The sequence below is a fragment of the Rutidosis leptorrhynchoides genome, chromosome 11, assembly GCF_046630445.1.
Source record: "Rutidosis leptorrhynchoides isolate AG116_Rl617_1_P2 chromosome 11, CSIRO_AGI_Rlap_v1, whole genome shotgun sequence".
Taxonomy (NCBI): Eukaryota; Viridiplantae; Streptophyta; class Magnoliopsida; order Asterales; family Asteraceae; genus Rutidosis; species Rutidosis leptorrhynchoides.
Genome location: NC_092343.1, coordinates 351,888,747 through 351,902,020, shown reverse-complemented (window position 1 = coordinate 351,902,020; position 13,274 = coordinate 351,888,747). Strand labels below are relative to the sequence as shown.

Genomic DNA, 13,274 nt, shown 5'->3' with positions numbered 1-13,274 from the left:
AACGAGACATATATGTTACGATTATCGTTGTAACAACATTTTAATGTACATATATCACATTAATATATATTCATACATCATAATATCATGATAATGTAATAATTTAACATCTCATTAGATATAATAAACATTGAGTTAACAACATTAAATGATATCGTTAACTTAAAGGTTTCAAAACAACACTTACATGTAACGACTAACGATGACTTAATGACTCCTTTAAAATGTATATACATGTAGTATATTAAGATGTATTAGTACACTTTTGAAAGACTTCAAGACATATATCAAAGTACTTCTACTTAACAAAAATGCTTACAATTGCATTCTCATTCATTTTCATCAACAATTCTACTCGTATGCACCCGTATTCGTACTCGTACAATACACAGCTTCTAAATATATTTACTATTGGTATATACAATTCAATGATCAGCTCTTAGTAGCCCTTAATGAGTCATCAAACATGTGGGAACCATTCTTTGTAATCTAGTATGAATTATTTAGCAAGATTACAAAAATATTATTAAACATCTACGACTTATTTACAAGAAAACAAACTTTCATATCCTTTATATCTAATCCATATATCACGACCTAAAACACATACAAACACCTTCATTCTTCAATTTTCTTCATCTAATTAAACTCTCTCAAGTTCGATCTTCAAGTTCTAAGTGTTCTTCATAAATTCTATAAGTTCTAGTTTCATAAAATCAAGAATACTTTCAAGTTTGCAAGTATACTTCCAAGCTTTCTAATCCATTCCAAGTAATCATCTAAGATCAAGAAACCTTTGTTACTTACAGTAGGTTATCATTCTAATTCAAGGTAATACTCATATTCAAACTTTGATTCAATTTCTATAACTATAACTATCTTAATTCGAGTAGAAAATCTTACTTGAACTTGTTTTTGTATCATGATTCTACTTCAAGAACTTTCAAGCCATTCAAGATCCTTTGAAGCTCTAGATCATTTCTTGTTATTTCAAGTAGGTTTACCTACTATACTTGAGGTATTAATGATGTTCATAACATCATTCGATTCATATATATAAAACTATCTTATTCGAAGATTATAACTTGTAATCACTAGAACATAGTTTAGTTAATTCTAAACTTGTTCGCAAACAAAGTTAATCCTTCTAACTTAACTTTTAAAATCAACTAAACATATGTTCTATATCTATATGATATGCTAACTTAATGATTTAAAACCTGGAAACACGAAGAACACTGTAAAACCGGACATACGCCGTCGTAGTGAAACCGGGGGATGTTTTGGGTTAGATAATTAAAAACTATGATAAACTTTGATTTAAAAGTTGTCCTTCTTGGAAAATGTTTTTTCTTATGAACATGAAACTATATCCAAAAATCATGGTTAAACTCTTACAAAAACGACTTGTAACTTGTATTTTCGACTATAAACTTATACTTTTTCTATTTAGTTTCATAAATTTCAGTTCATTATGAAACCATAGCAATTGGATTCACTCAAAACGAATTTAAAACGAAGAAGTTATGGGTAAAACAAAATTGGATATTTTTGCTTGTTGTAGCTACGTGAACTTTGTAACAAATCTATACTAATCATAACTTAACTAACTTATATTGTATTATACATGTATTCTAACATATATTATGTAATCTTGATAGACCATAGACACGTATACAATGTTTTGACATATCATATCGACGTCATCTATATATATTATTTGGAACAACCATAGATACTCTATATGCGGTAATGATCGAGTTAGCTATACAGGGTTGAGGTTACTTCCAAAATAATATATATACTTTGAGTTGTGATCGAGTCTGAGACTTGTATGCACTGGGTCGTGGATTGATTCGAGATAATATATATTGATTTATTTCTGTACTACTAACTGTGGACAATTATTTGTGGACTACAAACATTGGACTGTCAACTTAACAAACTTAAATCATTAAAATGTAATAAAATACGGTATAATTATATTTCGATCATACTTTGATATATATATATATATATATATATATATATATATATATATATATATATATATATATATATTTGTTATAGGTTCGTGAATCAACCAGTGGCCAAGTCTTATTTCCGACAAAGGAAAAACCTGTGAAAGTGAGTTATAGTCCCAGTTTTAAAATCTAATATTTTTGGGATGAGAATACATGCAGTTTCATAAATGTTTTACAAAATAGACACAAGTACTTGAAACTATATTCTTTGATTGAATCATTATACCGGATATCACCCTTTCAACTTGGTAGCCTAAGAATTTGGGAACAGACCCCCAAATTGACGCGAATTCTGAAGATAGATCTATGGGCCTAACGAACCCCATCCATGTTATGGATGCTTTAGTACTTCAATTTTATATACAGATGAGTGTACCTGTATATTGGAGATATTCTAGATGCATTTGTTAATGTCGGTTACCAGGTGTTCATCATATGAATAATTTTTATGCAGATTGCATGTTGTTTATGAGAAATGAAAATATGAAATCTTGTGGTCTATTATTACGATTTAATAAATATATAGGTTAAACCTATAACTCACCAACATTTTTGTTGACGTTTTAAACATGTTTATTCTCAGGTGATTATTAAGAGCTTCCGCTGTTGCATGCTAAATAAAGACAAGATTGGAGTCTGCATGCTTGTATAATATTGTTTAAAACTGCATTCGAAGACCTAAGTTGATGTGTAATATTATTGTAAACCATTATGTAATAGTCGTGTGATAACGCTATATTTTAGATTATCGTTATTTGATAATTGTCATAATGTTTTTAAAACCTTTATCGATAAAATAAAGGTTATGGTTGTTTTAAAAATCGAATGCAGTCTTTGAAAAACGTCTCATATAGAGGTCAAAAACTCGCAACGAAATCAATTAATATGAAACGTTTATAATCATTATGAACGGGACATTTCAGCCAAAAATCTTGCGCAGGAGTTGATCGACTTCCATAAACTGATGCTTTATTTTAAGTTTGACTAAAGTAAGTAATGGGTTTCCAATTATGTGTAGCCTTTTTTAATTCAGTAACTTAAACTTATTCCCTGATAACTACATTCTTTTGTCGGTCAATTGAATTCATGTTTGCGCTTCTGTTACCGTTGGACTTTCTAGTACAGAAGTCGCCAATAAATTTTTCCATCATTTTTATAAATATGGGTTGGTTCTTATGGTGCGTTTGATAAAACTGAATGATTTAGCGCCGAATGGTTCATAAGCTGATTGATTCAAAGGTTGTGAATGAAGTTGCTTTTAAATGACAATAACCTAAAAACGTGTTTGATAATCATTTTTAAAGAATAATCTGAATGATGTAAAATTACATTTAGTCAAGTCAAGGTTTCATGTTTAGGCCTGCACCATGTGATTGGAATATATGCATCGTTTCATTTTTTTTTTTGCCACCCTGTGTTCAACATTAATCTATCGAAGCATCAAAACGTTAGCCACTATGTGGAAAACACCTATTTATAGACAATCCTAGATAAGTGGTATGTTAAGGTTAATCATAATATTCTCCCTTTACTGTCATCCTTCATATTCTAATCTATAGATTCTATTAAAACACTAACCTTATGATGTCATAAATAACAATTTCCCTTCATAAAAGAAAATTAAAAAATAAAAAGAAAAAATTTGAAGACATGTAGATGATGTAATAAAAAATTAATTTTTTAACAAAAAAATATATTAATCATTATAGATTACAAATATTCAGTAAGAAAAAAACCACGCGTGATAAAAAAAACTGCTTTAGGATTCATCACATCGCACGCCTGCTCTTTTCAAATTAGGGTTCACTAATTATTTTCTCTCCCAATCAAGAATTCAAAAAAAAATCATATACACAGCCTCTCTTTCATCTTTCAAACAATCTTATTCCAGTATTCCACAAACATATGAAGCAGCTCATCACCGCCCTCTTAACTCCAAACTTCTCATGTAAGCTTTATATTTTATGAATTCAATCTATTATCTCTTATCCTCTTCTTTCCGGTGTTTCTGATTTCTCGATTAAGCTTCATTTTTTTGTTTCTGGATTCAAATTGAAGGTGCTGGATCCTCTTCTAATTGATTCTATTCTCTTTCCCAGTTAATTAGTTACTAGGGTTCTTCTGCATCGCCCATACGTGGATTTGGATTTTCATTTTTTATTTTCTATGTTTTCGTTTCATTAGTTTGATTGCTGAAAATAATGAATCCAGATCATAACCTATGTTTGGAAGTTATGTTTTGGAGCTTTTTAAATAGGTAATTTATGTCTCGGATGAGTAATTTAGACTTATATAATGCCTTGGATGAACAATTTAGTACAACTGTTATCAATCTAATGCACATTTAAATGATTGTGTAGGTATTTTGTATAATGCACACAAGGTGTTCGATAAAATGACCTATATGATTTCATTAAAAGTGAGTAGAATATATTAAGAAGTATGATAATATATAGATAACTTCTTTCATTAATTTGTTTTCACAGGTTAAGAAGACATAAATCAGAGAAGAAAATCAAGAACAAACATAAGGTTCCTCTGATTCCCATAATGACTAAGGAAAAAGCGATAGTTCTGAATTAATTGATTCCACTACTTGGTTGGGATTTGATTTCAATCTTGGCTAGAGATCATCCAGTTTGCTGCTGGTGGTAAAACTTATTCAATTCCACTTTTTCTGAATGGTAGGTTAAATGTATTCTTTTGTTTTTTCATCCTTTTAAATTGTAAATGTCACTTTGATATTTTCAGATTTTAAACAAGGCATGTAGGCAATGGATAACAACTGATATGTGAGCCTGTTCGGGCACAAATGGTGGATGAATATGTTGGTACCAACATCATTTTCGAGCGAAAAGCTTTAATTCACAATTTAACTGATATCTTGGTCAACAATGTTAATTCACTTTTACAGTACTAACATTTGTTTTGACTTCTTTGAAAATTCCCGTAGGTTAAGAACATCTTAAATTTTATGGCAGGCTTATAAACCTCAAAGGTTATGTATCGACACAAGATTAAAATCAAATCCCAGCCAAGTAGCTGCAGTCTTATAAACCTCAAAAGTTAGCTTGAATGCCTTGGTAGCTGCAGTCTTAATTTTATAGTGAAGGTTAGTTTATTGCTTAAAACATCTACTACCTATCTATTCCTTATTGTTACATAATGGGTTTAAGTTTGTTTGAAACCATATGGATTAGATATGCTAGATTATAAGGTGAAAATTGTTTACACTTACTGTATAACTAAGATGGTTGCCAAGTCTTTTTCTTAATCTCATGCAACTGTATTTTACATATTTTCGAAGGTAAGTGTCACTCATCTGTTTTCATAATGATTTATTATTATTATTGATGTTTCGTTTTTATCAGTTTATGGTACTAATCTCACTTTGAACTCCACTTTTATTCAAGAAGTAATTCAATATGTGCATTTTTAAACGCACTTATACTAACTATGTTTTCTTTATTAATTTCCACAGTCATACCTTCTTCTCAAAATGCAAGTGAATTGGGGATTTGGTAAAGAGAGTGATAATATTGAGTTTGCTTCAATATATTGAATGTCAGAGGCAATGACGTTGGGGCTAAGGAACACGGGGGTTGGTGTTAGCAAGTATTTGCTTTTCGTGCATTTTGCTTTCCCTGCACATAAAGTGTTCGATGTAATGTTAACAACAATTCTTAGCAGTTTCGACCAATTATGATTTTAAATAGGCATTTGTTTATATGTGCGCTATGAATTCAGGCAACAACAATTTTGATTTTTTGTCAATATGTAATATTCATAGACTTATGTATTTTGTATTTTTTAGTTAATAACATATAAAAAATAAATTGAAGGATTGTCATCTACTGCTCTGGAAATCAATTACTTGTGCTCAATGTTAATGGGTGAAACTGATTACTTGTAATCTCCACTTTCAACTTCATGAGCCTTTCCTATTAATTTTCATCCAAGTTTTTTATCCCACCTATGTAAATGTCAATATTTGTGATTCATTCAACTATTCAAATGGAATGACATGCTACATAGATTTAGCTCTATTTTTTTATTTTTTATTTTTGTTAAGGTTGGATATATTTGATGGATAATTTTAGTTCTTTCTCATGGCGATTCAACAATCTTTATAATTTCAGGGTTTATAAGAAAAATATGTGTGTTCATCTCCCTTAACCTTCTGAAGATCAAGTTTCTTACAGGTAACCTATTTTATATATTCGTGCCTTCGATTAGAGCCATCTATCAGTAACCATTTATGTATGAAATTCAAAATAATCTTGCTATATACGTACTGGGCTGATTAGTAACCTGCTTTTAAACTTAGTTTAATTTCATTTTTTTACGCACCAGGAAATCTTGAAGTTGTCTCTGTTCAAGAAGTGGTATTATATAATACTTAATATTACGGAGTATAATAATATTATAGAGTATAATGTAGAATTCTTTATCACACCCGTAATTCACGGGTCATTAAACTAGTATTTAATATTTATGAAAATGGTATCCACTTGTTAAAGTACGTGAACGCAGTTCAACATATTCCTTATGAAGAAAGAGTGTGCAATATGAAGATATATAGTGTAAAAGATAAATAAATTTGTGGAACCAATGTGCAATCTGTTGCATAGGTAAGCCAATCATTGTTTAAAGGTAACGAGCGTTTAGGGACCAATTTTATATGACTAATTAAGCACGTGTATATTTTAGGCGAATGCATCTCTTCTGTGTAATTGTTATTGTAGTTTAGGTGAGCATTGCTGTAGCATTGCAAGTTCATATTCATCATTTTACTGCACTTTTACATTTGTAATCTATTTTTTTCGAAATGTTTGTGATCGACTAATAATGAAATCGTTCGAATCATATATGCCTGTAGTTGGTAGCCCTATAGTAAAATTAGTATGATGTATCAACAGCACAATAAATTTACAGAACACATTTTACGTTCATTTATCCAATGTGATGGCTTCCCTTTATTTTAGTGACTATTTTTCTTTGAACTGCGAATTGACTTTGAATGCTCTCATTTGTCACCCACACACACATTAAGAGGAAACTCTTCACACATCATCGCCGCATTAGATACCTGGTATGCTTTGGATTAACTGCGAGGCTTAAGGCATGCACCTTATCACACCAACGCACTACTAGAATATGGACCTTTTGTGACGACACTTTTTGGGAGGACACTAATGTCCTCACAAAAAGGCAGCTAGACGACAAAAATATGGGTTGGAGTTGATTTTTTAGTTTGACTAACACTATTGTGAGGACACGTCGTCACAATAGTTGTTATTTATTTTATTTTTGATTTTCTTTTTCCAGTCAAAGAAGAAAAATAAAGAAACGTTGAATATTTTTTTTAACCAGACCTGTTGCAAGGACATGTTCTCACAATAGCTAATTAATAAATCAATTTTAATTAAAACGAATTATATTTAAATTTCCGATTCCATCAAAAATAAATAAATAAACGCTGGGAACGTATCGAGAGGACTTGTTCTCACAATCGATAATTAACTTTTTTAAAAGAAATCTGTTTTATTAGAACAAATTAAATTTAAATTTTCAGTTCCCTCTAAATTAAAAAAAAAACCCGCGCAACCTATTGCGAGAACGTGTCCTCACAATAGGAAATTAAATTCATTTTCTTAATTTTTTTGTTAAAAGTAATTATACTAACGCATGCATGTATAATGTATATATCTATATATTAACGTATTGCTAGTAGTTGTTCTCACAATAGGTAATTAAAATTTTAAATACATTTTTATTAAAATTATTATATATGATCTTTGATAGATTTTTTGTTAACCTTTTTAATAATTTCAATAAATGTATGTATATGTAAATATTTATACTGAATGAATATTTGTATATGTAATCATGTATAATGATGTATTTATGCATGTACGTATATATGTGTTTGTATAATGAATGTCATATACAACATCTATAATGAATGTATGCATATGTAAATATGTTTGTGGGTATAAATGTATTAATATATTATACATTAATACATGTATAATATATTAATTACACACACACACACACACACACACATATATATATATATATATATATATATATATATATATATATATATATATATATATATATATATATATATATATATATATATATGTGTGTGTGTGTGTGTGTGTGTGTGTGTGTGTGAGTGTGTGTGTGTGTGTGTGTGTATTGTATTTATGTATGTATGTATGTATGTATGTATGTATGTATGTATGTATGTATAAGGTTTGTATGCGTATATATGTATCTATGATGTATATGTGTAATCTCATATACATTACGGATGTATAATAAATGAATGTGTGTGTATATATGTGTTTGTATAATGAATGTCATATACAATATCTATAAGAAATGCATTTATATGTAAGTACGATTGTATGTATGTCGTCTGATGAGCCTAAAGTTTGTATGATAGACCTAAAGTTCATTTGATAAGTCTTAAGCTCGTACGATAAGCCTTAAGCTCGTACGACAAGCTCTAAGCTCGTACGATAAGCCTTAAGGTGGTCCAATAAGCCTAAGGGTCGTCCAATAAGCCTAAAGATCACGGTAAGCCTTAAGCTCGTCTGGTATGCCTTTATCTCGTTCGATAAGACTTCATCTCGTTTGATAAACCTTAAGCTGGCCTGATTCCCTTCTACTCGTACAATAAGCCATAAGCTCCCCCGATACCCTTAACCTCGCAATAGGTAATAACGTATTATATAAAAATTAAATACTTGGATTTTTATCTTTTTCGTACGAACAGAAAAAATTAAATTTCGAAAAAAGTTAAAAAAATTAAAAACACCATATTATGAGAACATGTCCTCGCAATAGGTAATATATAAAAACTAAATACTAGGGTTTTTTTTCATTTTGGTGGGGACCGAAAAAATCAAACTTAGAACAATATATTTAAAACAAATTAATAATAGCCTATTGTGAGGACATGTTCTCTCAATAAATGTCTTAAAAAATTAAATACTCACTTTTTATTTTCGCGGGAACTGGAAAAATCAAACTTAAAAGTCAAAATAAAAAAATTAAATTATATCCCTTCCCAGGATTCGAACCCATGCCTATTATTTCAAGGACGTGAGTCCGGGATCAACATATAGCATATGTAGTGGCGATTTCAGGACTATAACTCAATGGGGTCCCGAATTTTTTTAGGTATCAATTATATTTAATGTTATTTTAGTGGTTGTTTACCTTAAAAATACTATGAATTCGACAAATATATCGGGTCCGAGTAGTTTAATTTAGTAGTGTCCTATACATTTTAAAAGAAAAACTATAAATCTGAAAATTTTATGGGGTCCTTTATTTAAATTTAGTGGTGTTCTATACAATTTAAAGAGTATTTTCTACTAAAAAATTTTTAAACTAGTAATGTCCCGTGACCCCACGGGTATATACATAAACTCGTCACTGACCATATGTCCATATCTTAAATATTTCCAGCCAAAAAAGTTACACAATTGTATTTGTATAGGCAATTTGTGCACACACTTTCACTCATTTTTTTTTTCCACATGGTGTAGATTATTTTGTTCATTTTATGGTAAGTCAAACTGATTACCGATTATATACATAGCGTTGTATATGTATATTTCAATTGCTAAAAGCTAAAAACAGAAGTTTCGCGAAGTATACTCAAAAGGCTAGATATATCCGCTAAAAGTTAAGTCTGCGGGTTATGGCACATTAATAAAAGACAGCGGACTGTCCTCGCTAAGTTATTGCGGACGGCAGTTAAATCCGCATGCCGCGAATATTTTGATTACTATAAATAGAGAGCTTGGCCTCACATTTATAGGTTGTTGATTCTCTGCCATTTGCCGAGACCTTTGTAATTTTCACTTGTGATTTTGTCCAAGGAACCTTTACATTGTGTCAAGGTGAATCATGCTAATTAACAATCAAGACCGGGTCGGGGTGGTTGATCACTTGATTGAAAAGTGAAAGACGATCATCAGGGCCCAAAATAATCATCAAACATCCCATCCTCCATCTTTATCATTGCACTCAATCCTTAATTAAGTAACTTCTTAATATAGGATTGATCAATTGACGCCATCCGTGGGACACGTTTCAAAATTAAACTCAGAATTTTTTGATTTGTGCTATTGAACAATAAATTGGCTTGTTTATTTTAATCGTGTATTGTTTTGATGATTCACAGGTGAATACATTCATAATTTGTGACAAATTGCTTTTTTTTGAAACGATGAATGATAAACGAATTGTTCGCGGTACTGCTGTCACTATGCAAGCAAATGCTCAAAAAGGGAAAGAACGCGAAAATCAGCAAAATGCTTCAAAATTGGCAGTCCGTGCCAATAAGTTTTCCCAAAATGCAAAGCGAAGATTTCTCGGAAATGCCGATAGTAATATCGTGCAAAATCGCGCAGACTGGAATCACAATTATGAAAGTTCATGTTGATAATGGCAGCAGCGTTGAAATTGTTTATGAGCAATGTTTTATTCAACTGCTAGAGAGTATTAGGGCAAATTTACAATCAACCGCAGCCTCGTTAACTGGTTTTGCGGGAGAATCCTCATTACCTATAGGGCTATTGCCTTTAGACGTTGAGCTTTTTGATGAAAATGATGCTAGTTTAGTGCGTCAAGCACGGCTGGATTTCTATGTTATGCGGACTTCTTCTCGCTACAACATGTTGTTGGGCAGATCTGCGTTGGGTAAATTCGGAATGGTTCCATCTACCATTCATGGTATGATTAAATTTACAACGCGTAAAGGCGTTGCAACGATTAGTTCAGTAAGCGTTGTGCCTATTTGTGCGGATGTCAAAGTGAAAAGTGCAGTTCAAGAAATTGCTGATGTTGTGGACAACATGGTAGTGGTTAATCCTGAATATCCTGATCAAAAAATTAAAATTGGATGCAATGTTAGTGCGGATACCAAAAAACAGATTGTGCAGTTACTCGTGCAGTATATGGATGTTTTTGCTTGGTGCGAAAATGATATGACTGGTGTTCCGCGTCATATCACGGAACACAGACTTAACGTAAATCCTGCTTTAAAACCTGTATTCCAGAAGCTTAGAGGCATGGCCCCGGATCGCGCTAAGTGGCTATGCGAAGAAGTAACAAAGCTGGTGGCAGCTGGTATTTTGCATGAAGTGCAATATCAATCATGGATTGCGAATCCAGTTTTGGTGAAAAAGCCCGATGGCTCGTGGAGAATGTGCATGAATTTCAAAGATCTAAACAAAGCATGCCCTGAAGATAATTATCCGCTTCCAGAAATTGATTTAAAAGTGGAATCATTACATGCTTTTTCATATTAATGTTTTTTTGGATGCGGCAAGGGGATATCATCAGATCCCCATGGCTAGGGAGGATGCAGATAAAACCGCTTTTCATACAGGCAAAGACATATTTTATTACATAATGATGCCTTTTGGTTTAATCAATGCGGGTTCAACATATCAACGATTAATTGACACTGCGTTTGAAAACCAAATTGGGCGTAATCTCGAGGCTTATGTGGATGATCTGGTAATTAAAAACACAACGCAAGAACGTATTGTAGACGATACGCGGGAAACATTTGATACATTGTACAGAATAAATATGAAGCTTAATCCGTTGAATTGTAGTTTCGGCAAAACTGAAGGAAAATTTTTGGGATATTTTGTTACTGAGCAAGGTATTCAAGCTAACCCGAAGAAAATCGCGGCCATTGAAAACATGACTTCGCCTAAGACGGTCAAAGAAGTGCAAAATTTGATGGGGAAGTTAGCAGCATTCACGCGTTTCTTGTCTGAGGCTGCTGAAAGGCAATTACCATTTTTCAAAACTTTAAAGGCTGATTGAAACAAAAAAGTTTTGTCTGGACAAGTGAAGCTGAAACCGCATTTTAGGAATGAAGAAGTTGTTAAAAACTTTGCCTATGTTAATAGCGCCAATTAAAGGCGAAACTCTTTACCTTTATATATCGGTGGCAAATGAAGCTTTTGGTTTAGTTTTAGTTGCGGAAAGGGATAACATACAAAAGCCTGTGTATTTTGTCAGCAAAGCTCTTGCAGGAAGCGAAATAAACTATGCACCCATTGAAAAATTTGTGTATGCGCTTGTATTAACATCGCGAAGGTTAAGAAGGTATTTTCAAGGACACCCAGTACATGTGCTGACTAACATGCCAATCAAGCAAGTTTTAACAAAGCCAGAAATATCTGGTAGGCTCGCATTGTGGGCAGTAGAGTTAGATGCTTATGAAATTTCTTACCTTCCGCGCAATGCTATGAAGGGCCAAGTTTTGGAGGATTATCTTGCGGAAATGTCTGGTGAGTTAGAGGTGATTAATCAACGAATAGAATTAAAGCCAGTGCAAGGTGAGACATGGGATTTATTTACTGATGGAGCCTCATGTGCAGAAGGTGCTGGTGCGGGTCTAGTGTCAGCAAGCCCAGGCGGTGAGGAGCATACGTACGCGTTACGTTTCAATTTTGATGTAACAAATAATGAAGCTGAGTACAAAGCGTTGCTCGCGCGTTTAACTATTGCATATAAAATGGATGTCACCAAGTTGTGCGCTTTTACAGATTTGCAGCTAGTGGTAAATCAATTTAGCGGCTCTTTCGACGCACATGATCCCTCAATGCAGAAATATCTGAAGTTATTGCAGGAGTCAGCTATGGGGTTTGACCATTTTGAGCTTGCCCAAGTTCCAAGAAGTCAAAATAAGAAGGCGGACGTGTTGAGTAAGCTGCCCGCTTTAACATTTTCGCATTTTCAAAAGCAAGTTTGGTCCGAGGAATTGCCAAGTAAATCAATAGACAATGATTTAATGATAGAATCTGTTGAAGAAGAACAACCAAATTGGATGGAACCAATCTTGCAATATATCTGCAATAGTGTATTGCCAAATGATAAGCGCGAAGCTCATTTAGTTCGTGAGCGGGCACCAATGTACATCATTCAAAATGATATTTTATATCGTAAGTCATATTGTAGCCCAATGATGCGGTGTGTTGGCCCAATTGAAGCCGAAATGATTGTGGATGAAGTACATAATGGTTCTTGCGCATTACATTCAGGTTATAAAACCATCGCGGCCAAAATTATGCGCATGGGTTACTTTTGGCCATCTTTATATCGCGATGTTGCAAAGCTTGTTAAGCGTTGCAAGAGTTGTCAAAGGCATGCGCCACAGAATAGGATGCCAAGGCATGATATGATTCCCGTTAAATCACCATG

At 32.5% G+C, this 13,274-nt stretch overlaps 1 protein-coding gene and 1 long non-coding RNA gene across 2 annotated transcripts; both read left to right on the top strand.

Annotated features, from left to right (window-relative positions):
* Nucleotides 1-3,831: 3,831 nt before the first annotated feature.
* LOC139877588 (uncharacterized) lies at nt 3,832-5,850 on the top strand. Its single transcript, XR_011768682.1, has 3 exons — nt 3,832-3,972; nt 4,511-5,136; nt 5,506-5,850. It is a non-coding gene; the product is annotated as an uncharacterized lncRNA (long non-coding RNA).
* Nucleotides 5,851-10,278: 4,428 nt separating this feature from the next.
* Nucleotides 10,279-11,362, top strand: LOC139875847 (uncharacterized). Its single transcript, XM_071863140.1, has 3 exons — nt 10,279-10,438; nt 10,548-11,014; nt 11,111-11,362. The coding sequence occupies exons 1-3, from the start codon at nt 10,279-10,281 to the stop codon at nt 11,360-11,362; spliced, it is 879 nt and encodes a 292-aa protein (XP_071719241.1).
* Nucleotides 11,363-13,274: the final 1,912 nt, after the last annotated feature.

Bases quoted from the DNA above. Each gene is read 5' to 3' on its own strand.
- LOC139875847 (XM_071863140.1), top strand. From the start codon at position 10,279: ATGAATGATAAACGAATTGTTCGCGGTACTGCTGTCACTATGCAAGCA. The intron at 10,439-10,547 runs GTAATATCGTGC...TTCAACTGCTAG, and splicing joins ATTTCTCGGAAATGCCGATA to AGAGTATTAGGGCAAATTTA. The intron at 11,015-11,110 runs GTTTTTGCTTGG...CCTGTATTCCAG, and splicing joins TACTCGTGCAGTATATGGAT to AAGCTTAGAGGCATGGCCCC.